The sequence below is a fragment of the Raphanus sativus genome, chromosome 1 (assembly GCF_000801105.2).
Source record: "Raphanus sativus cultivar WK10039 chromosome 1, ASM80110v3, whole genome shotgun sequence".
Lineage (NCBI taxonomy): Eukaryota > Viridiplantae > Streptophyta > Magnoliopsida > Brassicales > Brassicaceae > Raphanus > Raphanus sativus.
Genome location: NC_079511.1, coordinates 4,314,509 through 4,336,686, shown reverse-complemented (window position 1 = coordinate 4,336,686; position 22,178 = coordinate 4,314,509). Strand labels below are relative to the sequence as shown.

General features: G+C 38.2%; 6 protein-coding genes across 7 annotated transcripts; 4 read left to right on the top strand and 2 right to left on the bottom strand.

Moving 5' to 3' along the window:
- Window positions 1-656: 656 nt before the first annotated feature.
- Window positions 657-4,506, top strand: LOC108859106 (rhamnogalacturonate lyase B-like). The gene is made up of 15 exons (XM_018632956.2): window positions 657-983; window positions 1,122-1,267; window positions 1,452-1,573; window positions 1,662-1,727; window positions 1,799-1,915; window positions 1,990-2,109; window positions 2,193-2,334; window positions 2,424-2,594; window positions 2,675-2,830; window positions 2,911-3,017; window positions 3,192-3,282; window positions 3,372-3,513; window positions 3,584-3,857; window positions 3,944-4,076; window positions 4,163-4,506. The coding sequence occupies exons 1-15, from the start codon at window positions 938-940 to the stop codon at window positions 4,415-4,417; spliced, it is 2,088 nt and encodes a 695-aa protein (XP_018488458.1). The 5' UTR covers window positions 657-937; the 3' UTR covers window positions 4,418-4,506.
- LOC108859135 (uncharacterized) lies at window positions 4,471-7,384 on the bottom strand. 2 transcript variants are annotated; one of them, XM_018633000.2, is made up of 12 exons: window positions 7,216-7,383; window positions 6,957-7,044; window positions 6,575-6,868; window positions 6,333-6,491; window positions 6,086-6,226; window positions 5,917-5,973; window positions 5,687-5,825; window positions 5,499-5,603; window positions 5,224-5,414; window positions 5,048-5,089; window positions 4,857-4,944; window positions 4,471-4,704 (listed from the first exon to the last, which is right to left on the bottom strand). In XM_018633000.2, exons 1-12 carry the CDS (start codon window positions 7,317-7,319, stop codon window positions 4,700-4,702), a joined length of 1,413 nt encoding a protein of 470 aa, XP_018488502.1. In that variant the 5' UTR covers window positions 7,320-7,383; the 3' UTR covers window positions 4,471-4,699. The 2 variants fall into 2 exon arrangements, with proteins under 2 accessions (XP_018488502.1, XP_018488494.1); XM_018632992.2 differs by having other exon boundaries at window positions 4,471-4,944; window positions 7,216-7,384.
- A 739-nt stretch (window positions 7,385-8,123) lies between these two features.
- LOC108859195 (probable purine permease 16) lies at window positions 8,124-9,320 on the top strand. Its single transcript, XM_018633068.2, has one exon. It carries the CDS (start codon window positions 8,160-8,162, stop codon window positions 9,318-9,320), a length of 1,161 nt encoding a protein of 386 aa, XP_018488570.1. The 5' UTR covers window positions 8,124-8,159.
- Window positions 9,321-9,343: 23 nt separating this feature from the next.
- LOC108859153 (low-temperature-induced cysteine proteinase) lies at window positions 9,344-11,597 on the bottom strand. The gene is made up of 5 exons (XM_018633015.2): window positions 11,067-11,597; window positions 10,393-10,628; window positions 10,170-10,310; window positions 9,668-10,099; window positions 9,344-9,595 (listed from the first exon to the last, which is right to left on the bottom strand). Exons 1-5 carry the CDS (start codon window positions 11,509-11,511, stop codon window positions 9,509-9,511), a joined length of 1,341 nt encoding a protein of 446 aa, XP_018488517.1. The 5' UTR covers window positions 11,512-11,597; the 3' UTR covers window positions 9,344-9,508.
- A 1,223-nt stretch (window positions 11,598-12,820) lies between these two features.
- LOC108843270 (shaggy-related protein kinase kappa) lies at window positions 12,821-16,831 on the top strand. Its single transcript, XM_057006101.1, has 13 exons — window positions 12,821-13,046; window positions 13,452-13,693; window positions 13,824-13,916; window positions 14,001-14,060; window positions 14,141-14,413; window positions 14,605-14,679; window positions 14,958-15,014; window positions 15,085-15,225; window positions 15,344-15,394; window positions 15,702-15,797; window positions 16,099-16,182; window positions 16,296-16,398; window positions 16,545-16,831. Exons 2-13 carry the CDS (start codon window positions 13,550-13,552, stop codon window positions 16,631-16,633), a joined length of 1,266 nt encoding a protein of 421 aa, XP_056862081.1. The 5' UTR covers window positions 12,821-13,046; window positions 13,452-13,549; the 3' UTR covers window positions 16,634-16,831.
- A 698-nt stretch (window positions 16,832-17,529) lies between these two features.
- On the top strand, window positions 17,530-20,000 carry LOC130509841 (phosphoribosylamine--glycine ligase, chloroplastic-like). The gene is made up of 4 exons (XM_057006096.1): window positions 17,530-17,918; window positions 18,106-18,479; window positions 18,649-19,179; window positions 19,421-20,000. The coding sequence occupies exons 1-4, from the start codon at window positions 17,651-17,653 to the stop codon at window positions 19,835-19,837; spliced, it is 1,590 nt and encodes a 529-aa protein (XP_056862076.1). The 5' UTR covers window positions 17,530-17,650; the 3' UTR covers window positions 19,838-20,000.
- The last annotated feature ends 2,178 nt before the right edge of the window (window positions 20,001-22,178 follow it).

Below are 22,178 nucleotides of genomic sequence, written 5' to 3'. Positions count from 1 at the left end.
TTGTAGTATGTGTTTTGCATATGATATATCAATTGTACATGGATGTGCCTTCCCTAACTCCAAATCAACCACCCAAGTAGCCGCATAACAACATTTTTGCTTCAAGCGTCAGCATCCTTTATATTCCTTCTATTGTTCGTGTGCATTATATACATCTTTAAAATACATTGGCTTTTATATGGGCATCACATCGCATACGGTACGTATTCAAGGTAATAAGAAATCCAAAGCTAGTTGTATATATTTGTCTTTAACCGCATGTTTTAAACTATATAGAGTTCTTGTATATAAGTTTCTTTGAAATAAATAATCGTACAAATAATGGATAATCAAAAAGTGGTGTCACCGTCAAGAAGCCGAACCACTTTCTAGTGAATTGGATGTCATGATATGATTAGGTTTGTAGTTTCCTTAGAAATCAACCGAGTAGGTTAAGTATTGTTGGGGAAAAGAAAATACAAGAAGGATTACTGGGAGTGGTTACCTTTTACGAATCTAGCACAGGTTCAGTGATCACTACTAATGTATATATATTCATCATATTATATACAATTTTCAATAAGATCTTCAAATGAAGTCTTGTTATAAATATATATAAAAAAAATTCTTTATTTATAGCAGAAGAAAAGTCTTTGCTGTTGCCTTAACCACTTAACTTCCCTCTTTTTTCTTCCCTTTTTCTGTTTTTCATTTTCTCTTAGTTCACATGTACCTTTGTGTTAACCCTCTTGTCTTTTGTCTTTGTCCTACTACAAAGGTTTTGTATGGGCAATAGATTCTTATTAGAAGAGAACCTATATAATGTTTGTAACTTGTCACAAACATACACGACTTTTCTTCTAATTCTTACTTGCCTCGTCTCTACAACTTCACATGTCTGATTATCTTTGTGGACAGCATTTCGAGAAAGCTCCAGGAAAAATCCGCTGAGTTTATCATGTATATGTTGTCTTCACATGTTTACCAGCTCATGACCACCATAGGTACGCGCACATCAGAAAAAGAAACATCATTACAATTCTTTTTGGGATTATATAAACAACCTTTCTTTTTGAACATGATAAGAACTTAACTCCTAACGAAACGTTACCATGTGTGTGTACGTGTTTGGTGACAAAAAGGTTACCGGAGACACTTATTGAGACAGGGAGGATGGGTCGTTGCTTTGATCATGTTCTTGTCTTTGTTTGAAACTGCAATCTCCCAAAACCAAAGTTCTGATCCAGAAGCAACACAAGTCTTGCAGTTACATTACCAAGATGGACATGTAAGTCGTATATTTTTATTATTTAAGTCCACTAATCAATATACTTCATTAGATGTTAGCTGAATATTAGAACACCCTTTGGAAATGAAAAAAAAAAACTGTTTCTAGCATTCTTCATTAGCTTTCTTGATATGCAAGTCACGTGGCGAGTTTTCAAAACCCTAATCTATATGATTAATTGCAGGTGGTGGTGGACAATGGAATTTTTCAATTAATTTTGTCAAATCCTGAGGGATTTGTAACCGGAGTCCGGTACAATGGTATAGAAAATGTTCTTGACTACACCGGCAATGAACATGATAGAGGGTAAGAATATCTATGTGACTCAGACACTGCCCTAATTCGAGTGTTTAAACTCCATGATACTGAAATTCAATTGTTCTGATTACTGCAGTTACTGGGACTTAGTGTGGAATTTTCCAGGGAAAAAAATTAAGAAGTCCAAAGGCACATTAGACCGGTAGATAACTCTCTGTTTATAGTTAATACCAATAATCCTCCAATGTAAAACTTACTTGGACTAGTTCACAGGATTGAAGCAACAAAGATGGAAGTGATAACGCAGAACGATGATAAGATAGAGCTATCGTTTTCAAGGACTTGGAATGCTTCTTTAACGACGGCTCTTCCTGTGAATATAGACAAGAGGTTGTTACATAGCAAAGTAAACAAAGCTTTAGTGTTTTGGAATCAATCTTAACGGCATTTGAGTTGATTTTCAGGTTTGTAATGCTGCCGAACTCGTCGGGGTTCTACAGTTACGCCATCTTCGAGAGGCTAAAAGGGTGGCCTGCTGTTGAGCTCGATAATATTCGATTAGTATTTAAGCTAAACCAGGACAAGTAATGATTCTCTTCCTTAGCTATAGTAGAAGTGAATGTTGTTATGATAGTGTTATTATTCCACTTGTTATTTTTTTGTGTAGGTTTCATTACATGGCGATTTCAGATGAGAGGCAAAGGTACATGCCTCTACCAGAAGATCGGATTCCTCCTCGAGGTAAATCTCTTGATTATCCAGAGGCTGTTCAGCTTCTTGACCCTATCGAGCCCGAGCTTAAAGGAGAGGTAATAAAAAAACTCATCTCAGCTTGAAAACAGAGCAATCAAAACAGAGGAAACAGAGGATCATTAATCTTTGGTCACCTTTATTACAGGTGGATGATAAGTATGAATACTCAATGGAGAGTAAAGACATAAAAGTTCATGGATGGATAAGCACGAATGACTCTGTTGGTTTCTGGCAAATCACTCCCAGCAACGAGTTTCGTTCTGCTGGTCCTCTCAAGCAGTTTCTAGGCTCCCATGTCGGTCCAACCAACCTCGCGGTGAGCATAGGCTTTTCTACATTAGAAAGTTGGTATATAAGATGGTTTATAATTCATGTGTGTGTGTGAAATGGAAACAGGTATTCCACAGCACTCACTATGTTGGAGCAGAACTAATCATGAGCTTTGAAGAAGGTGAAGCATGGAAGAAAGTGTTTGGACCTGTCTTTATTTATCTTAACTCTTTCCCTAAAGGAGTTGATCCTCTCTTGCTTTGGAATCAAGCCAAGAACCAGGTCTGTCACATACATAAAATAAGTAGATATGCAATAATGTAAGAATAAAAGAGCTGAGTTGAGTTGGCTGTTTGTTTCAGACAAAGATTGAAGAAGAGAAATGGCCTTATAAATTCACAGCGTCAACTGACTTCCCTTCATCTGACCAAAGAGGATCTGTTACCGGCAGATTACTTGTTCGAGACCGGTACACTATTTACTTTTTTCTTCCTTAAAACTATGTCATTGCCCAGGAGCCGGTTCACAAGCCCAAAAAGGATTAGTCGGTTGGGTATCAACCCGCTGGATATCCCCGGGTCAAAAAAAAATCATGTCATTGTCACATAAAACATTCCTAAGCTGTTGTTTGATTATGTAACAGATACATAAGCAGTGAGGATATACCTGCGAATGGTTCCTACGTTGGTTTAGCTGCACCAGGAGATGTTGGTTCATGGCAAAGAGAATACAAAGTAATTCTTTCAACACATTCATACATGATTCCTTCTTTCTCCCTCTAGTTTTCATGGTAATTATAAAAGATTTCAATTACATTTGACAGAGCTATCAGTTCTGGTCAAAGGCCGACGAGAAAGGATACTTTTCTATCAACAATGTGAGAACCGGTCGTTACAATCTCTATGCATTTGTTCCTGGATTCATCGGTGATTACCACAACGCAACCGTTTTCGACATCTCTCCAGGTCCGAAAACAACAACTAAACTGTTCCAATACATATTGTTACTAACAAAGAGTTAAATATTTGGAACCAGGTACGAATATTAGCCTAGGCGACTTGGTGTATGAGCCTCCAAGAGACGGTGTAACTCTATGGGAGATCGGTGTACCAGACCGAACCGCTGCAGAGTTCTACATTCCTGATCCTAACCCGACGTTTACAAACAAACTATACCTTAACCGTTCTGATAAGTACAGACAATATGGATTATGGGAACGGTATGCAGAACTGTACCCTGATAAAGATATGGTTTACAATGTCGATGTTGATGACTACTCTAAAAACTGGTTCTACATGCAAGTTACAAGGTTGGTTGGTTACCTTCTAACTTTAATTTCAAAGCGGTACTAGAAAGATGAAACTTCGTTAATGTGTGCAAGAATATGTTTTGTAGGAAGCAACCAAATGGAGGATACAACGGTACTACATGGGAAATCAAATTTAAACTCGACGATAAAATGAAAAACTTCACTGGAAATTTCAAACTAAGAATCGCTCTAGCCACATCAAACGTAGCAGAAATGCAGGTGGGCTTTGATTGAACGAACACTCTTCTTTCTACTATAGCAAGTGAAAACATTCGTTTGATATTTTTTTGGTTTTATCTATCTAGGTTCGTGTGAACGATGTTTCTGTGAAGAATCCACCATTGTTTACGACGGGGGAAATAGGAAAAGATAATACGATCGCAAGACATGGTATACATGGACTCTATTGGCTATACAGTGTGGATGTGCCTGGTGCTTCTCTTCGCCATGGAAATAACTCCATATATCTAACCCAACCGCTTGCCAAAAGCCCTTTTCAAGGACTCATGTACGACTATATTCGTCTCGAGTTTCCTGATTCCATCAGTCACCTCACTTAGATTTGTTTTCGGTCTCTATATTATAAAGTTGATTTTAATATATATAACACACATTCTTTTCTCAGTCTTTAGATCATTTACTAATCTTATTTTTCTCCAAGAAGGCTTGGAATCAAAAACAAAATGAACATATAGCCATGGTTTTGGTTTAATATCTACACGTCCTTAGGATATAATTCAGAGCTTTTGGTTTCTACCAAGCATGGAAAGAGATTCAGAGATCAAAATCAAGCTTGAGTGAGATGCCTCTCGAACCATTTCAGATTAGTGGAGTGAACTAGCTTAAACTGTGGCCAAAAAAAAAGCAGACAACAATGCTCAATCTGATTTCATGTTTTGAAACTGGACACAGCCAGAGTGTAAGAACAAAAGCTGTTAAGTAATTAGAGCTCGGTTTTTTGGCTCGACCCAAGCAACCAGCTCCAGAAAGATAACTTACTTGATGGATGCTTATGTTTAGGGTCATCTAGATTAGCATTGCAGAGGTTGTGAAAAGCATGCTTGAGATGAGGGGTCACCACTTTCGCCTGTAAGAGAAAAAGAGACAAAAGAGAGTCATGCATCTCTAGTCTTAACGAGAAAAACGTAAAATATTTTGTAGGAAAATTCAGAGGGAACGATGCAAATTACCTTGAAATCTTCAAGAGGACAGAAATCTTTTCCATCACAACCCTGTTGGCAAAAATGGATAAAAATTGTAAGGAGATGTTAGGAAACCATAAGGAGGAAACTTATTTCTCAAGGAAGTTTTGTCTCAATAGAGTTGAAGTTGGGTTTTCGTGTTTACTAATCAGATGGAAACTTACTGGAACTGCAATAGGAAGCTCGTTGTGCAGAACCTGGACGAAGTACTTTGGCGAGGAAGCTGCAGGACAACTGTAGAGGACAAGCATGTTGTTCGCACCAAAAGGAGCCATGGTGCTGCCTTTAAAGTCCCTGGTTTTAGGAGGCTGGGGAGGGAGTTCCAATGGTTTCTCCTTCTGTATTTTCTCAAACTCTGAAATATTTCAAACCTTTTTTTTAAGAAACAAGCCTTAAAAGGAGAAATTATCTGTTTCACAACAAATGCAAGGAATCTGACCAGATGCATCAAGGAAAAGCCCAAGAAGACAAGAGAAGGGAACTATTGTTTCGGCATGTGCGAACCTAAGTCTTGCTTTCTCGTAACTTCCTTGTGGAAGATTTTCTGCATGACAAAATAATTAAATCTGGTTAGCAAGATGATAAAAGAATAATTCCTTCTTTCTGAGTTTCAAGTTGGGCATTTACCTTCACGGGCCTTGATAGCTTCTTCCATCGAATGCAAAACATCTTCGAGCAATGGAACTCCCATTTTGTAGTTCAAGGAGTTTCCATAACCTTTGAGAATAAACACTTCCAAGTCATCTGCCCATTCCAACAAAGCAACCTACAGTTGATTGTGTGTTACAAAATAACTAGCCTTAAATCCATAAGGTAAAGAATATTCAAACATTAAAGAAAGAATTTTCAAACTGTACCTCAGATGGCGTGAAAAGTTCACAGCTTTGATTAGTTACATTAAGCAATGATGCTTCCTGAAATTTTGAAAACAACTTTTTAGCATTCCAATCTATTCATCACAGACAACTATGCGTGATAGCCCCACAGGAAAGGAAAGGTAATAAACTTAAAGTAAGAAGGAAGCACCTGCTTGCACAGAAACCAGAGAGAGGAAATGTCCTGTTTCGTGAAACTTAAATCATGCCTCTTTGCAACGGAAGCTGTAATCTTATTCAGAACAGGTTCCTTGAGCTTATCCACAGCAGGCTCTTTAGCTTTTCTATAACTCTGCATTCACAGACCATTTTTCAAAAAGGTAAAACTCAGAAGCAAAAAAAAAAAAAAAACTGAATAATACTTTACTATATTGAGGATGAGTCAATCAAAACTATACCTTGTAGTTTTGACAACACTCAAAAAACCTCAGCTTGGTATCACTAGCACGATTCTCACTAGTGACAGCGAATGCTCTGTTACGACCTGGTCCCAGACCTCCTTTCTCGCTGAATAAACCCATTCCAAATGCCACAGCACTTGCAGATGCCCGAGGAATCTACAAATAGACTTTAAACAATTCAGAAAAAATTGATTGGCCAGAAAAAAAAACGAAAGAAACTCAAAAAGCAAACCACCAACCTGTGTAGCTCTAATGGTATAGACGTCAGGGTGATAATCCTCTTCGAACAAAGTAGGAAACCGTTCCCTAACCCTGATTCCAAGCTGGTACAATTCATCCTCGCCTTGACTGATCAGCTCTCCGCCTTTCACTTTCCCTTGCCAAGGAGATACCCATCTTCCTAACCAACCAGGAATCTTGTCTGAAGGCAAGTTCCTAGCTTCAGCGTCTCTTAACAGTTCCTTTAACCTGCCAGCTAAATTCTCCAGTTCCCGCAACCTTTTCTTGGTCGGAGAACGAGTCCCATGCCTAGCCTAACATATTATAAAAAAGATCCCACCATCTTAGTATCCATCAATCCTCATCACATTTTCTCCAAGATATATAAGTTAATAAGCTTACCACAAGGTTAAGGTGGATAGGTGTACACTCGCTGGGGACATTTGACCCTTCAATTAAATTTTGTGTAACATCTTTCGAAACAGAGTATCTGCATTCCAAAATCCAAAATTAATAATTACAACTAATTATTGTAGACAAGTAAACAGTAATCCGACCAATTTAAGTTATACAAATTCAGACCACGACGAGAAGTGTTGTTCCTGATTCGATGAAAAAAACATCTGAGAGAGTTTGTAATAAGAGTGAAAGGAGAAAGAACCTGGTGACGGTGGATAAGTGATGACGAACATCGAAACCACCTTGATCTGCCTGTGCAATAACGAATAAACAACACAGTACGATCCAAACAGTCTTCGTCGCCATCTCTCTCTCTCTCGCTCGCGCTTTCTTATTTCCTTCAAGAGGATGGTCCTCAAAACTTTCCGTCTTGCTTATAACACGCTACTGCTTCGTGTCACACGTAATAACAGCACATGGGTCACGGACACGTGTCTATTCGTACCGTTTATTGGTTAAGTCTTCTGATCTCCAAATATTTTTTTGGTAATTGGTTTGGTTCGGTTAGGTTTTCCAGTAAGCAGACAACTTCAATTGGTTTATAAATGTGGAAACCAACCATGAGAACTGAAATAATAAAAAATGGATTCAAAAACAAGAACCACAGATCAAGTGCACAGAGGCAGACTCACGTTGGAGAATAAACAAACCATAGATGAAGCAACAAGACTAGTTTGCTTACAAAATGTTACTATAAGCAACAAGACTCGTTTGCTTCTCCTACTGTCAATGCTCAATGCTAACACCATTGACTGACTCGTGAACCAATATAGATTCCTCAGAACACATGCAAGGCTAATCACAAAAAAATATATATTACCGCCTATTGAAGGGGAGAGCTAACTACAGCTGGGAACAAGTCTTCGCCAGCAATATGCCCTTTGATAACATAAATGAATAAAATAAATAAAAGAACCAATCTTACAGCTAATTGTTGGGATCATACTTTATTCAAAGCAACGTGAGTCAAACGCATTTGACAATTTCGTGACCAATACTTCTCTCTCTTCTTTCTCTTTTCCAGTGCTTGAATGTGTGTCTGCACGTTTAACCTGTCATGAGGAATGAGGTCCAACCTCCACGCCACGGTTTATAAAGACTAATTAATTATCTGCGCATTTGCAAACTCCAAGAAGAAGAAGACTCATGGAGGAGTTTCAAATTCCAGAACCTGGACGTCACAACAACATGAGCGACATTCGATCCCTTGAGCACAATCAACGCAAATGGTGGATCTCTGTTTTCTCCTTCGGCTTCTTGATCTTAGCCGGAGACTCCCTCGTCATGCTTCTCTTGAACTTCTACTACGACCAAGACGAGCGTTCACAGAATGACCAAGACCAACAGTACAGAGGAACATGGACGCAAGCTCTGCTTCAGAACGCTGCCTTCCCCATCCTGATCCCACTCTTCTTCCTCTTCCCTTCACCAAAACCAAACCCGGATACAGTCTCGGATCAAACCAACAATCGTGTTATCTTGCTATACGTTTCTCTTGGTGTTATTGTCTCTGTTTACAGCAAGCTATACGCGCTGGCCAGATTATACGTAGGTTGGGGTATCTTGGTACCAGCTCAGCTGATACTAACCTCCCTCTTCTCAGCTTTCATAAACCGTCTCAAGTTCAACAGATGGATCATCATATCGATACTCTTCACTCTTGCGGCAGACTTCTTTTGCTCCCCTGCGTTTTCCGGAGCTCCTACCGAAGATGAATCTTATACTTACGGCATCAAGGCTTGGCTGATACTCATACTCCCTACTCTCGCCTTCTCCTTGTCTCTCTCCCTAACGCAGCTCGGGTTCGAGAAAGTCTTGGCCAAGACAAAACGGTATGGTGGTAACAACAAGAAGGTGGTGTTCCGGATGGTGCTGGAGATGCAAATCTGTGTTTCCTTCGTCGCCACGCTCATTTGTCTAGCGGGTCTGTTTGCTAGCGGTGAGTTCAAGGAGTTAAAAGGAGATAGCGAGAGGTTTAAGAAAGGGAGAGCTTACTACGTTCTGAGTTTGGTCGGTCTAGCTCTCTCCTGGCAGGTTTGGGCGGTGGGGCTGTTAGGTCTGGTGCTCTTGGTGTCCGGTTTGTTCGCCGATGTTGTTCATATGTGTGCTTCACCGGTTGTGGCTCTGCTCGTTGTGCTGGCTTTTGATTTCGAGGATGATGAGTTTGGTTGGCAGAGAAGAGGTGCTTTGGTAGGAGCAGTCTTGGCTTTAGCTTGTTACTTCTATTACCTGCACAAAACAAAGAAGAAGGAGATGGCAGAACTGAACAAAAGAGAGAACGACAACAACAGCGAAGAAGAGGCTTAAGTCTCTGCTCTTTTGTGTACAATAATGTATAGATGATTATTTATGTGTCCTGCAAGTAACATTTATTGATTTCGAAAGTTGTATACATCCAAATGAGAGACTTACTAATACATATCACAACAACAGCTATAAAATAATCATCTCTCAGCTTTAGATAAACTAATCCAAGCGCCTTTATAACTCTTCTCTTACATAACCCATTCCTCGAATCTACCAAGTTTATTCGACGCATTCTTCTTCCAGAAGGGCTTGATCTCTGTGACATTACCAGTTTTCTGCAAGTAAAAAGTATAAGCTTCATCAGTCAACAAAAGCATAGGAGTAGAGCAGTGTGATCAGTAGAGTACCTTAAGGCAAAGGCTTCTGGTTGTGTCACAGACAGGGTAATCACGAGGACAACAATGACGACCGTCTTTGCAACACACAGCAGACTCTAACTCGCAGCATTTCCACGAGAGACACAAACCGAACAAGTTTCTCGCACAGCAACAGGTCTCGTTAGCTGAGCAATAGGTGAAAAGGTTGCATTTCGTGGGGCCAGGAGGTGACGGTGGAGGAGGGTTTGGATGCGTCTTGACGGGATACGAAGCGAGCATGTTGATTCCACACACTCCTTCTGAACTTCCCGTGTTACGCTGCATGTGCATAAACCCATCCATTCCCCAACTCTTTCCCCACGAGTTCTTCACGATCCAGTAATCAACACCGTTCTGTGAACCGTATCCTACGATGAGCACTGCGTGGTCTAATGATGTTGAACACGGGCCAGAGAATATTCCCTGCTTTTCAAAAGGCCAAATGTTCAATACAAAGAACATTCAGAGAATAGAGTTTAGGTGTATCTGTTACCTTAGAGTATAGCTGAAACGCTCTCTCGCTGCCACAGATACCAACACTAACAGGCTGAGCCGCTACAGCTTCCAATAACGCTTTCTCGTCATTTGATTTCACACCAGCATAGCTATCAATTGTCACAACCCGTGTTTTCAACTGCAGAACAGAAGAGACACATATGTGATGTCAAGTATCAAGGAAGCAAACAGGGAGGTAGAGAAAGCAAAGTGATAGATACCTTATCTTTCTTGCAGGTACCATCACGTTCTTGATAAGGATAATCTTTCTCAGTGTCGATTCCATGGTTTTTAATGACAAATTCAAATGCATAGTCCATGAGACCACCATTGCAGCCATCGTTGTAGGACTTGTCACAATCGATGAGTTCTTGCTCAGAGAGGCTGATGAGATCTCCTGTTACAATCTGATTGATTCCTTCCATAGCTCCAGTCGCCGAGAAAGACCAACACGCTCCTATAAATGTAACCACAACAATAATCACCCACTAACAAGGATATTTGCTTCTAAACTTTCCTGATTGGTTTCAGTTACACCACAAGATAACTTCTATTTGTAATATCTATCTATCTTATATCTCTGCCATAATTAGACATGAAAAGAAAAGTAAGAAAAAAAACTTATTATACTCCTAAAATGCAAAAAGCATGAAAGAGATGCATTATAGTTCCAAACTATGTCATGATGATGATTGGTCTTCATGCAACATAGATGAATCAGCATCCTTGTCATAAATCCTCAAAGATCCCAGATTTCAATTTTTTTTTTGTTACTTCCCGATCTAAGTTCCATCCTAAAGTCTTGATCTTTGAATCACCCACTAACTCATTGAACTCAAAAAAGCTCCTATCAAAATCAAATCTGATGAACAGAGCTAAGAAAATCAAAAAGTACCGCAGCTTCCTTGATCTTTGACATTAGTAACAGCTCCTTTCTTCCTCCAATCAACAGAATCTGGAACCTTCCCACCAAATTTCTCAACGCTCTGTCCCTTATCCATCATCATCAGCAACGGAGCTGCTGAAGCAGAGAGTCCAAGACGAGAGGCCTTGAACTCGTGGTGAGTCAGATCCGCGAAGGCGTTGCCGAGTGAGAGAGAGTAAGTAGCGTTAGCGATGTCGTTGTGGCGTGTGACGAAGTCGTGATTGTCTTTAAAGATTTGGATTCTGCGTTGCCTCTCTGCTTCCGAAGCGTACGTTTTGCCGTGTCTCTGGCACCAAGCGTCGAACAGCTCGGAGATGTCATCGGAAGATGGTGACGAGAAGCTAGGAGAAATAACTAGAAGAAGGAAGAAGAAAGTGAGAGAGAGAAAGTAAGAAGACGACGATGATGGTGACATCTCTTTTCCTTACAGGGAAACCAAAAACAAGAAGAGCTTTTTGTTTGGTCGTCGTCGTGGAGAGATAGTTTTGTCCTAGTAACAAGGAGACTTTAGCCAGTAAGATGCAACAGCGTTTACAAAACGCGAAGCTGGCGTTTATAATTAAGCGTTTAGCGTTGAAAACTGAAGGGGCTTGTAGAATGATTGGATCCGGGTTATCGATGATTGGGCCAGACAAGCTAGGCCCATTACAATCAAAATTCAAATGCTACTCTTGGCTGAAATCATTGTTTGTGTTTTTTTTTGGTCAACAATAAATTAATTGTTAAATGTAAAACATAGCATATACTTTTGTAAGCAAAAAGAAAGCTACTTTAACCCTTTTTAGGTTATAAGACCACTCCCTGTTGGACCTACTTACGACTTTATGGCATTAGCCCTTTTTAGCATATACTTTTTTTTTTAATTTCAATTAGTATAATATATATTAAGATCACGCGGAGACCAGAGAGTAGTAGTAGTAACTGGTAAGTAACCAAGCAAATACCAAATATGCTTTACACTAATCTCATATATATTATCAAATACGTTTACAATTCTTTCCACTATATACTTACGAGAAAAAGAAAACATACAAGTGTGGCTAGTGGCTTATTATGATGAGTGATGATAGAGAATAGAACGAGTGACAAAGAAACAAACACATCTTCACACTGTTGAAAAGAAAGATAGTAGTGTGGCGTGGCGTTCAGTCTTTACCTAACTGTCGACAAGTAAAGGCTACTTTTTACTACTATATAATAATCAGCAAATACGAACGTGCCTTTTTCTCTTTTTGAAAAATATAATATTTTTTCAATTCTAAGAACATTTATTGCTGTTTTATCAGAAGGTCATACATTAGAATAATATATGTTGTCCCCCATGTAAATGCATGTTTTAATTTAAACTTGAAATCGATGGTATTTTCTTTTATAAAAATCCATCCACAACTACTATATTTGTCGGAAATAAGGTCATAGATCAAAAGTTTGAATATCAGGTTATATTAGGTAGGCTAACTGGCTAACGTTTGAAAAATTGCTTCTTATTAATGTCACAATACGACATCAGAATAAGAAAGTCTACTTATTAAATTTTAGTAAATTAACGGGTCACCATAGTTTAATTGATAATATGTATTCCTGACATTTACTATATCATAACGCATACAAATTCGGTAGTACCATAAACAGTAATATAAAAATTATTAAAATGTATAAAAGAAATAAATGAAAAGGATTAAAAGATATCAATGCTTATAATGATGAGTTGTCCTTTCATAATCTCGCTTGATTCAAAACGGTAGAGACAAACAAACGAAGGTAGAAGAAGAAGAAGAAGACGAAGTGGAGAGTGAAAAAAAAATCTAAGCTTTAGCGTTTTTCTTCTATATCTGATCATCAATCATCGATAAATTTTACTTTTTTTCATGTAAAAGAAGCTCATCAATCGAAGAAGACAAATCGTCAAATGTTTCATTTTGCTTCCCTTTCTTCATTAGAAAACTCGAGGTGTTCATCATCACCTGTTGAATAATCTTTTTAAATGGTTTCGCTCCACTGTGCTCTTTTTTTACTTCTTTTTTAATCCCCTGTTGTTGAATTAGGGTTCTTCTGGGTTGCTAGCAACTGTTTTTGCCTGATTCTCTTTTTGTTTAGTTGCTGAGACTGAATTTTCCAGACAATCTACTAATCAAGTTTTAGCCGGAAGTAGATCTGATCTTTTATTCCTAGGCTGTAATAGTGTATCATCCCCACTAGCTCAAAGTTCCATCAGTGATTCAAAGTTTCAAACTTTCCCCTGTTAAATTAACTTGTTCTTTTACCTCTTTGTGATCAAAAAAAGTGTTCTTGTAAAAGCTGACGACTATTCAAGATCCTTGAGTGAACGTTTTCCTTGCCTTGAAATGACACTAGGTAGATCAGTTCTTTGATGGGATGGGACACCAAATCACCAAGTGTCATGATACCATCAACCACTACTAGTACGTGCTATCTTCAGAGTAAAAATACCGATGGCTTCTTCTGGACTGGGAAACGGAGTAGGCAGTTCGAGATCTTCCAAAGGTGTAAAAGCCTCTTCTAGCTCAGTCGATTGGTTGACCAGAGATTTGGTTGACATGAGGATAAGGGACAAGGTCGAGACTGATGATGACAGGGTAACTTGTTTGCTTTTGAGTCTCTCTCTTTTACATGTTTGTTCAATTTTTTTTTAGCTGGAAACCAGTACCAGTACCAGGAGCTTATCTATGTCATGCGGTAGCTTACAGTTTTTTGTTATGGTTTCAGGATAGTGAACCAGATATTATTGATGGCGCTGGCACTGAACCTGGCCATGTGATTAGAACCACACTCCGTGGACGAAATGGCCAATCAAGACAGGTTGGATTGTTATGGAGAATTGTATGGTTAAATTGTTATCTTAACTCTTTCTGATATATATGTTTCTTTTTTTTGGATTGACAGACAGTCAGTTACATATCAGAACATGTAGTTGGTACTGGCTCCTTTGGCATGGTTTTCCAAGTAAGATAACATTAACATCCCTAATGATGCCTGCCTTTTGTGTCTCCATTCCCAACGCATTTATGTTTCCTTTGTGGTAGGCCAAATGTAGGGAAACTGGGGAGATTGTTGCAATCAAGAAGGTTCTACAAGACAAGCGTTACAAGAACAGGGAGCTACAGATCATGCAGATGCTAGACCACCCCAATGTCGTTGCTTTAAAGCATAGCTTCTACACGAGAGCAGATAATGAAGAGGTTTATTTGAATCTTGTCCTTGAGTTTGTCCCTGAGACCGTCAATCGGGCTGCAAGAAGTTACACTAGGACGAACCAGCTCATGCCTTTAATCTACGTTAAACTCTACACCTATCAGGTAACTACTTTCCTGGATTTTTAACATCTTTGTTTCTTTCTTTTCTTTTGCTCCGTGAAGCGTCATTAGCACTCACTTAAATTTTGAGTCTCATTCCGTTTCCGCTGAAGATAATAGTCTCAGTAGATTCTTTATTCTATGGATGTCAAACTGGATTCTTTCTTGTAGTCTCATTCTGTTAATGGTTACAGATTTGCAGGGCGCTTGCTTACATCCATAATAGCTTTGGTCTTTGTCACCGTGATATTAAGCCTCAAAACCTGCTAGTAAGCTCATCTGTATCTCCCTGTTTCAAATGAAAATTATAACAGATGGCAGTTTCTTTGCTGTGACCTAATTCTGTTTTATTATTTTCTGTTTCCTGAGTTCTTTCCCTCTACAACATTTAATAATGTCCTAGTGGGGTTTTAAATTCTGACATGATAATTATACGTACGATTATAGTAACATGCTTCGAGTTCTACAACAAGGCAATGTATACATCTTCAAAGTGGTACTTGGCTTCACTGTACTTAGATTTGACTTTAGATCTGTTGTTGTGCAGGTGAACCCACATACGCATCAGCTAAAAATCTGTGATTTCGGGAGTGCAAAAGTGTTGGTAAGGTTTATTGACGTAGTTTTTTTATAGAATCCATTTGTGGAATATAACAAAAGCTTATTCTCTTTAGGTGAAAGGAGAACCGAATGTTTCTTACATCTGTTCTAGATACTATCGTGCTCCAGAACTCATTTTTGGCGCCAGCGAATACACACCTGCAATTGATATATGGTCCACTGGTTGTGTGATGGCTGAATTGCTTCTTGGACAGGTTAAAGCAAAAAAAAAAAAAAATTGTATTAGATAATTAATATGATTTCTGGTGCTAACCACTCTGATTATTCTTTCCCTCTCTTACGTCTTTGTGTCCTTACTAACTTGTCGTACAGCCTCTGTTTCCTGGTGAAAGCGGAGTCGATCAGCTTGTTGAAATCATCAAGGTAGCCTTCTATTAATTCTTCAAAAGTTAATTTCAAATTTAGAGCAATCACCTGTCTTGTGCGTGATAGAGAGATTCTGTTTACAAGTTGTTCTTCTATCTCTATGCATCAGCTTGTTAGCAGATTGTCAACTTTATATCTGAATAAATACAGGCTTATAGGTTACAGTTTGTTACGTCTGTGGTTGTAAGCTCATAGTCAGTATGAATGATAAATTAATTTGTAGAAGTAGAGAATGCACCTCAAAGACCTTTTCTAGAAAAAAACTTATTTTCCTACTTCGTGTGCTTTTTAATTTATCATGCAGGTTTTAGGAACACCAACGAGGGAGGAAATCAAGTGCATGAATCCAAACTATACAGAATTTAAATTTCCCCAGATAAAACCTCACCCATGGCACAAGGTATGCCTTCTAGTTGTTCATGGTCACCTACCAGGGTATTCATTTCGGGTTTGTCATGTTTTGGAGTATGAATCATTCAATAGTATGCACAACTCTTTTTTTTCTGGGGCTAAATTCATAAAGGATTGTGGCTGTAGTTCTTGTTGAGTATTTCTATCTGGTTGAGGATCTTTTACTAATGACATTCTAGAACTTTGTGGTTTGGACTAAACTGTCTGGCATTTTATTTCCCCAGTGTATATTCTTTACTGTCTGGCATCTTTATTACTGCATATATGATCTTTTTGTGCTCTATTGTCAGGTCTTCCAAAAACGTTTACCACCGGAAGCGGTTGATCTTCTATGTAGGTTCTTCCAATATTCCCCTAATTTGAGATGCACAGCTGTAAGTGCTCGCTCCATGGTTTTGTGCCCTCCGTTATGCAAATATACACTTTCCTGTTGACTCAGGATCTAAAATTATAAGCAAAATGGTGTTTTTCTTTTTTTTTTTTGTAGTTGGAAGCTTGTATTCATCCGTTATTTGATGAGCTAAGGGACCCCAACACTCGTCTTCCCAATGGCCGGCCACTTCCTCCGCTTTTCAACTTCAAACCTCAAGGTACAGTTACCCTTGTTTTTTCTTGTAGGCTTAGTAAATCAACTCTCATGAGATCTATCGTCTATGATCTATCAAAGTTGGTTGGCATGTTGTGTGTGTTTTGCACCTGAACTAAATGTAAAAAACCATATTTTGGTAACCTGCAGAGCTATCTGGCATCCCTTCTGAGATCGTGAACCGGCTTGTACCAGAGCATGCCCGTAAGCAGAACTTCTTCATGGCTTTGGATGCCTAAAGCGCTTATCTGTTTCTTTCTTCTTTTTTTGCTTCTGTATAAACTCTCTAGAGTAATCGGGTATTTGGAGCAACCAGAAGGCATTATACGCCCTTTTGTTTTCAGTGAGTTGTTTGGTTACCGGGACACGAGGATGCATGAAATACAAACAGTACTTGAGTTTGGTACTGGCTATAAGACCACGTGTTTGTTTCACAACCAGTTTATATGATATACATATAACACTTTCTAAATGGATGTGTGATAATTCTATAAAAAAACATATATTCTCCGTAATTAACTGGTTGAAACTAGTAGAGTCGAGGTAGAAAAAGTGGTGGTGAAAAATCCTATAACAGAAGAACAAGACAAACGTTGGGATCCTCCCCCATTCTCACGTTTTAAATGTAACACTGATGGTTCATGGAAACAAGAAAGTGGAGTAGGGGGTGGGGACAGGATTTTACGCGATCATGATGGTCTAATGTTATGGGCAGAGGCAAAGATGTTACCGGATGTAGGTTCAGTGCTAGAAACAGAGGCTGAAGCTTTGAGATGGGCAATGTCTTCATTGACTCGCTTTGGATACAGAGATGTGTTGTTTGAAACAGATTTTCAAGTGCTAGTGAAGATGTTACAGGGTGTAGAGGAGATATAGCCAAGGATGAAGCTCATCATGCAAGATATTAGCATCATGCTATCCTGTACAGAAGGTTTTGAAGTGAGGTATTATAATAGAAACGGTAACAAAGCTGCAGATAAAATAGCGAAAGAGACTGCTATGTTTACATCCATCGTTTCTAAATTGTATTCTATTGTGCCTAGTTGGTTGTGTTCTTGTGTGAAGGCTGATAAGCATTTCGTAAGATATTGATTTGGCTAATATAGTTGTTGAGTTAAAAGAAAAACTGGTCGAAACAAAAAAAAATCAAAAGAAACTGTTTAAACCCTTGTTTGAGCGACGCTGCTGTCTAAAACTCTCTCACCGTCTCCGTCTCCGTCTCTGTCTCTCTTCTCCTCCTTCCCAAATTTTCCGACATGTCGTTGTCTACATTCAACTTCCATCCTTCATCTTCCACCATCAATCTCTTCTGCAACAATAACAACTACTCACCTAAACCCTTTCCCAACTCTCTCGGATTCTCCACCTCTTCTACTTCTTCTTCCTTTGTTGCTCCTCTCAAATTCTCTACCACCAATCACTCCCTTAGCTCTTCGAATCGCGTCCAAAGGCGCCAACTTTGGCTCCGCTGCGTCTCCACGGAGTCCGAGCCGTCGTCTACTTCGGCTGTTCCCGGCGGCTCTGGTAAATTCCGGCGTTGCCCTTTCTAGCTCGATTCGACTGATTAAAAATGAAACCTTTACGATTTATAAAGCAAATTTGGTAGCTTTTCCATCAGTTGTTGACTGTGAAGTGTGAACTTAGAACGCACAATGCCTCCTTTCTCTTACTATTTGATCTGAGACAGATAGAATCGTATTATATTGTGCAGAAGAGAGGATTGTTGTTCTTGTAATCGGTGGAGGAGGGAGAGAACACGCCCTCTGTCACTCCCTGAAACGCTCTCCTTCCTGCAATTCTGTGCTATGCGCACCTGGAAACCCCGGCATCACCAGCTCCGGAGATGCTGAGTGCGTCCCTGACCTTGACATATCAGACAGTTCGGCTGTCATCTCGTTCTGTCGAAAACTGAATGTGGGTTTAGTGGTTGTTGGTCCTGAAGTGCCTCTTGTTGCTGGTCTCGCCAACGACCTGGTTAACGCCGGTATCCTCACGTTTGGACCTTCTTCTCAAGCTGCTGCTTTGGAAGGTTCCAAGAACTTCATGAAGAATCTTTGCCACAAATACAATATCCCTACTGCTAAGGTTTGGCTTCACTATTAGAAGAAAGAATCTTTGGCTCAACTATTAGCTTATAGGTCTCTACTGTAACTGAATGTAGATTGTCTATATGGTTTGGTTGAGAGTGTCTCATCTTATCATATGGATTCTTATTTAATTTGGTTTAAACACTGACATATTCAATAAAATGCAGTATAAGACATTTTCTGATGCGTCTGCTGCTAAAGAATACATCAAAGAGCAAGGTGTACCGATCGTGATCAAAGCAGACGGCTTAGCAGCAGGAAAAGGAGTCACTGTCGCCATGGAGCTAGATGAGGCCTACGACGCTGTTGACTCGATGCTGGTGGAAGGCGTGTTTGGTTCCGCAGGATGTCAGGTGATCGTGGAGGAGTTTCTCGAGGGAGAAGAAGCTTCATTTTTCGCGCTTGTGGATGGAGAGAACGCCATTCCTCTGGAATCTGCTCAGGACCACAAGAGGGTTGGTGATGGAGATACGGGTCCTAACACTGGAGGAATGGGAGCTTATTCTCCTGCACCGGTTCTGACTAAGGAGCTAAAGGATGTGGTGATGGAGACTATAATTCATCCTACCGTTAAAGGAATGGCTGAAGAAGGTTGTAAGTTTGTTGGTGTTCTGTTTGCTGGTCTGATGATCGAGAAGAAGTCCGGTTTACCTAAACTGATTGAGTTCAATGTCCGGTTTGGAGATCCAGAATGTCAGGTGAGGAAAATAAACTAGTGTAGTCTCAGTTTGACTGTTGTTACAATATTCAAAAAAAATTACCACCTAGGCGTTTTCTAGAGAACTAGTTAGTTAAGATTATTTAGTCTACGTGTTAACGAATTATTAATTTATTTTATATATATTTTACATATATATAAAATACTTTAGTTTTTATAGTTTAATTAATTTATAGAACCATGGTTGTTTGTAAACACTGGAGCTTCTTGTTTTAATACAGGTACTGATGATGCGTCTAGAGTCTGACCTCGCAAAGGTTTTGCTAGCTGCTTGTAAAGGCGAGCTAAGCGGCGTGTCGCTTGACTGGTCAAAAGATTCAGCGATGGTGGTTGTAATGGCAAGCAAAGGTTACCCCGGTGCTTACGAGAAAGGAACGATCATCAGAAACCTTGAAGAAGCTGAAACCGTTGCTCCAGGAGTGAAGGTTTTCCACGCAGGAACGGATGTTGATGCAGAAGGGAATGTTGTTGCGAGTGGAGGACGTGTTCTTGGGGTCACGGCGATGGGTAAAGACTTGGAAGAGGCGCGTGAAAGAGCCTACTTGGCGGTACAAGAGATCAAATGGCCTGGTGGTTTCTTTAGGAGTGATATTGGTTGGAGAGCGCTTCGTCAGAAACAAGTAGCTACAAAAGAGTGAGTGAAGAGAAAAGAACTTTGTTGTGAACCAGAACATTAAAGACTCACTTTATTCTGTTATGAGATTATTCAAAATAGCTTTCTTTTCATTGAATTTTAAATTTTATTCAAAGTTTTAAAGAATGTTTAGTTCCATCAATTATATTCATCTAACCATACCACCATTTGAGCTCTTTGTACTTTATCATCAAGTTTTTTTGTGTTTTTCTTTTTATTGTTATGCTCTAGAGGAGTAATTCATATTATAGTTAATATGTTAAGCTCTTTTCTTACGATGAAGAAGAATCAAGAGATTGGAAAAAAAACTTGGAATAGTAAATTGATAACCAAAAATATAATATAAAATAAAGAATAGAGCTAGTTGATATTTTAAAGAGAAATAACTTCAGGTAATATTAAATCAAATTTTTCTTTCCAATCTAGCATGATTTAATTTGATCTAATAGAAATAATTATCATGTTATTCTCATTATTAATCCTTTAATAATATTATTAAAAATTTGAATTTTGAATTGAGCAGGTTTTCTTTCTGTGATTTTATCTTCTTCAACTATTTCTATCAGTTTCGCCATCATCAATTCCACTGTATCGAAATTGTGGTTGTCCATTATCTCATATAAACAAGTTTTTGTCATATCTCGTTCCAAATATCAACTATTACTATTTTATTGATTAGTTTTCAGTTCAAAATTATTATGTCAGTTATCAATCGGATTTTTTTTCAAAGTTATTCACAATTATCACTGTCTATAATTAATTTGATATAATTTTGTGATTTTGAGGTTAAGTTAAATTGTAGGGCCGTAGATTGTATTAGGTTGTTTTAATTGCTTTTTGAATTAAGTTGAAAGGATTAATCCATGTTTAGAATATCTGTCATAAACCGTCTTTGATTCTATCATGACCTTTGTTTGTTTGTAGGTTACCATTTATTGTATGTAGCAGTGATATTTTAGTGATGATTGTAAATTATTTCACTTAGTTTTAACATTTTATTTTGATCTTTTGATACGTTTTCTGAAGATGGTTAAGATATATTGTCTATGTGGAAATTGGTCTACTAAAAAAAAGTTTGAGTAAGAATTTTCTATTGATAAAAAATGCATATATTTTCACTGTAGAAGACGATATGCATTATGAAGATGATTGCTATTGTTGAAGATTTAGATTTTCAAGCGAAAGATATAACTCTTAGATATGAGAGTTCGTTAGGGATGAAAATAAATGTTGAAGATGTGCAATCTGTTTTTATCGGAAACAACCGTCAGTTAAACACCTTCATCAATAAAATTAAAAGATTTTTAGAATTTATCGCTTGTGTGTAAAAGTTGGTCATATTAAAAGTGACTTGATCTTTATATATGTGTGTGTGTGTTCAATATCAATTAGAAATAGTGTAGAAAGAAGATTGATACTTCAAATTTTCTCATCTTAGAGAAGAGAAGACTAATAACGATCTTTTAAAATCAAAAATTTCGTGTTTTGTTGGATTCTTCCAAAAAAACAAACTTAAATTCAGTATCATTGAAATTGTTTGGACTTTTGTGAGGGTGGCACATGTTAGTTGCGATTTTGCTAGACACACCAGTCAGCCAACTATTAAGGTTCAAAGATGTGATGCAATTGATTTTCCGGTAGGAGGTACTGTGGATGTACTTTATAAAGGTGCTTCTGCTGGAGGAAACAATGGATGTCGAGTGATGCTCGGTGGCAGTTCCTATTGGAGGCATGATCTATTTCTACGATCATGTTGATTTGATGAACGGTTTTATCTCGCGCAACCACTAAATGTCTCTAAATGATATATCTAATTTATTTTACCTAATATCTTTGTCTAATACGTTTTTTAACCTAATATCTCTGTGTAATGGCATATAGATTGTTTTCTACTACTATTGTAAATATAATAAGACTTTGATCCGCGCATCCACACAAATATATTTTTCAAAAATATGTTGTTATTTATTTTCATGTCATTACTATATATTATATAAAGGTCATCATATAATTAAATGTATTTCATATGTACCATCATATAAGTAATACTTAGTTAATACTCTCTCCGTTTCAGAAAATAAGATTTTCTAGAGTTTTTGCGTTTATTAAGAATATAATAAATGTTTTTTTTTGCTAAAACTTGTTGTGAATATAATAAAAGTTTACAACTTAATTTACTATTTATTTTTCTATACACTTTTCAATAACTATCCACCAATAAAAATTTAACTAATTCAAATTTTACAATTAATGTTTCTCAAAAGTATACAAAATTACCTTAAAAATATAGAAAATCTATCTTTTGTGAAAAAAAACTCTAGAAAATCCAACTTTCATGAACGGAG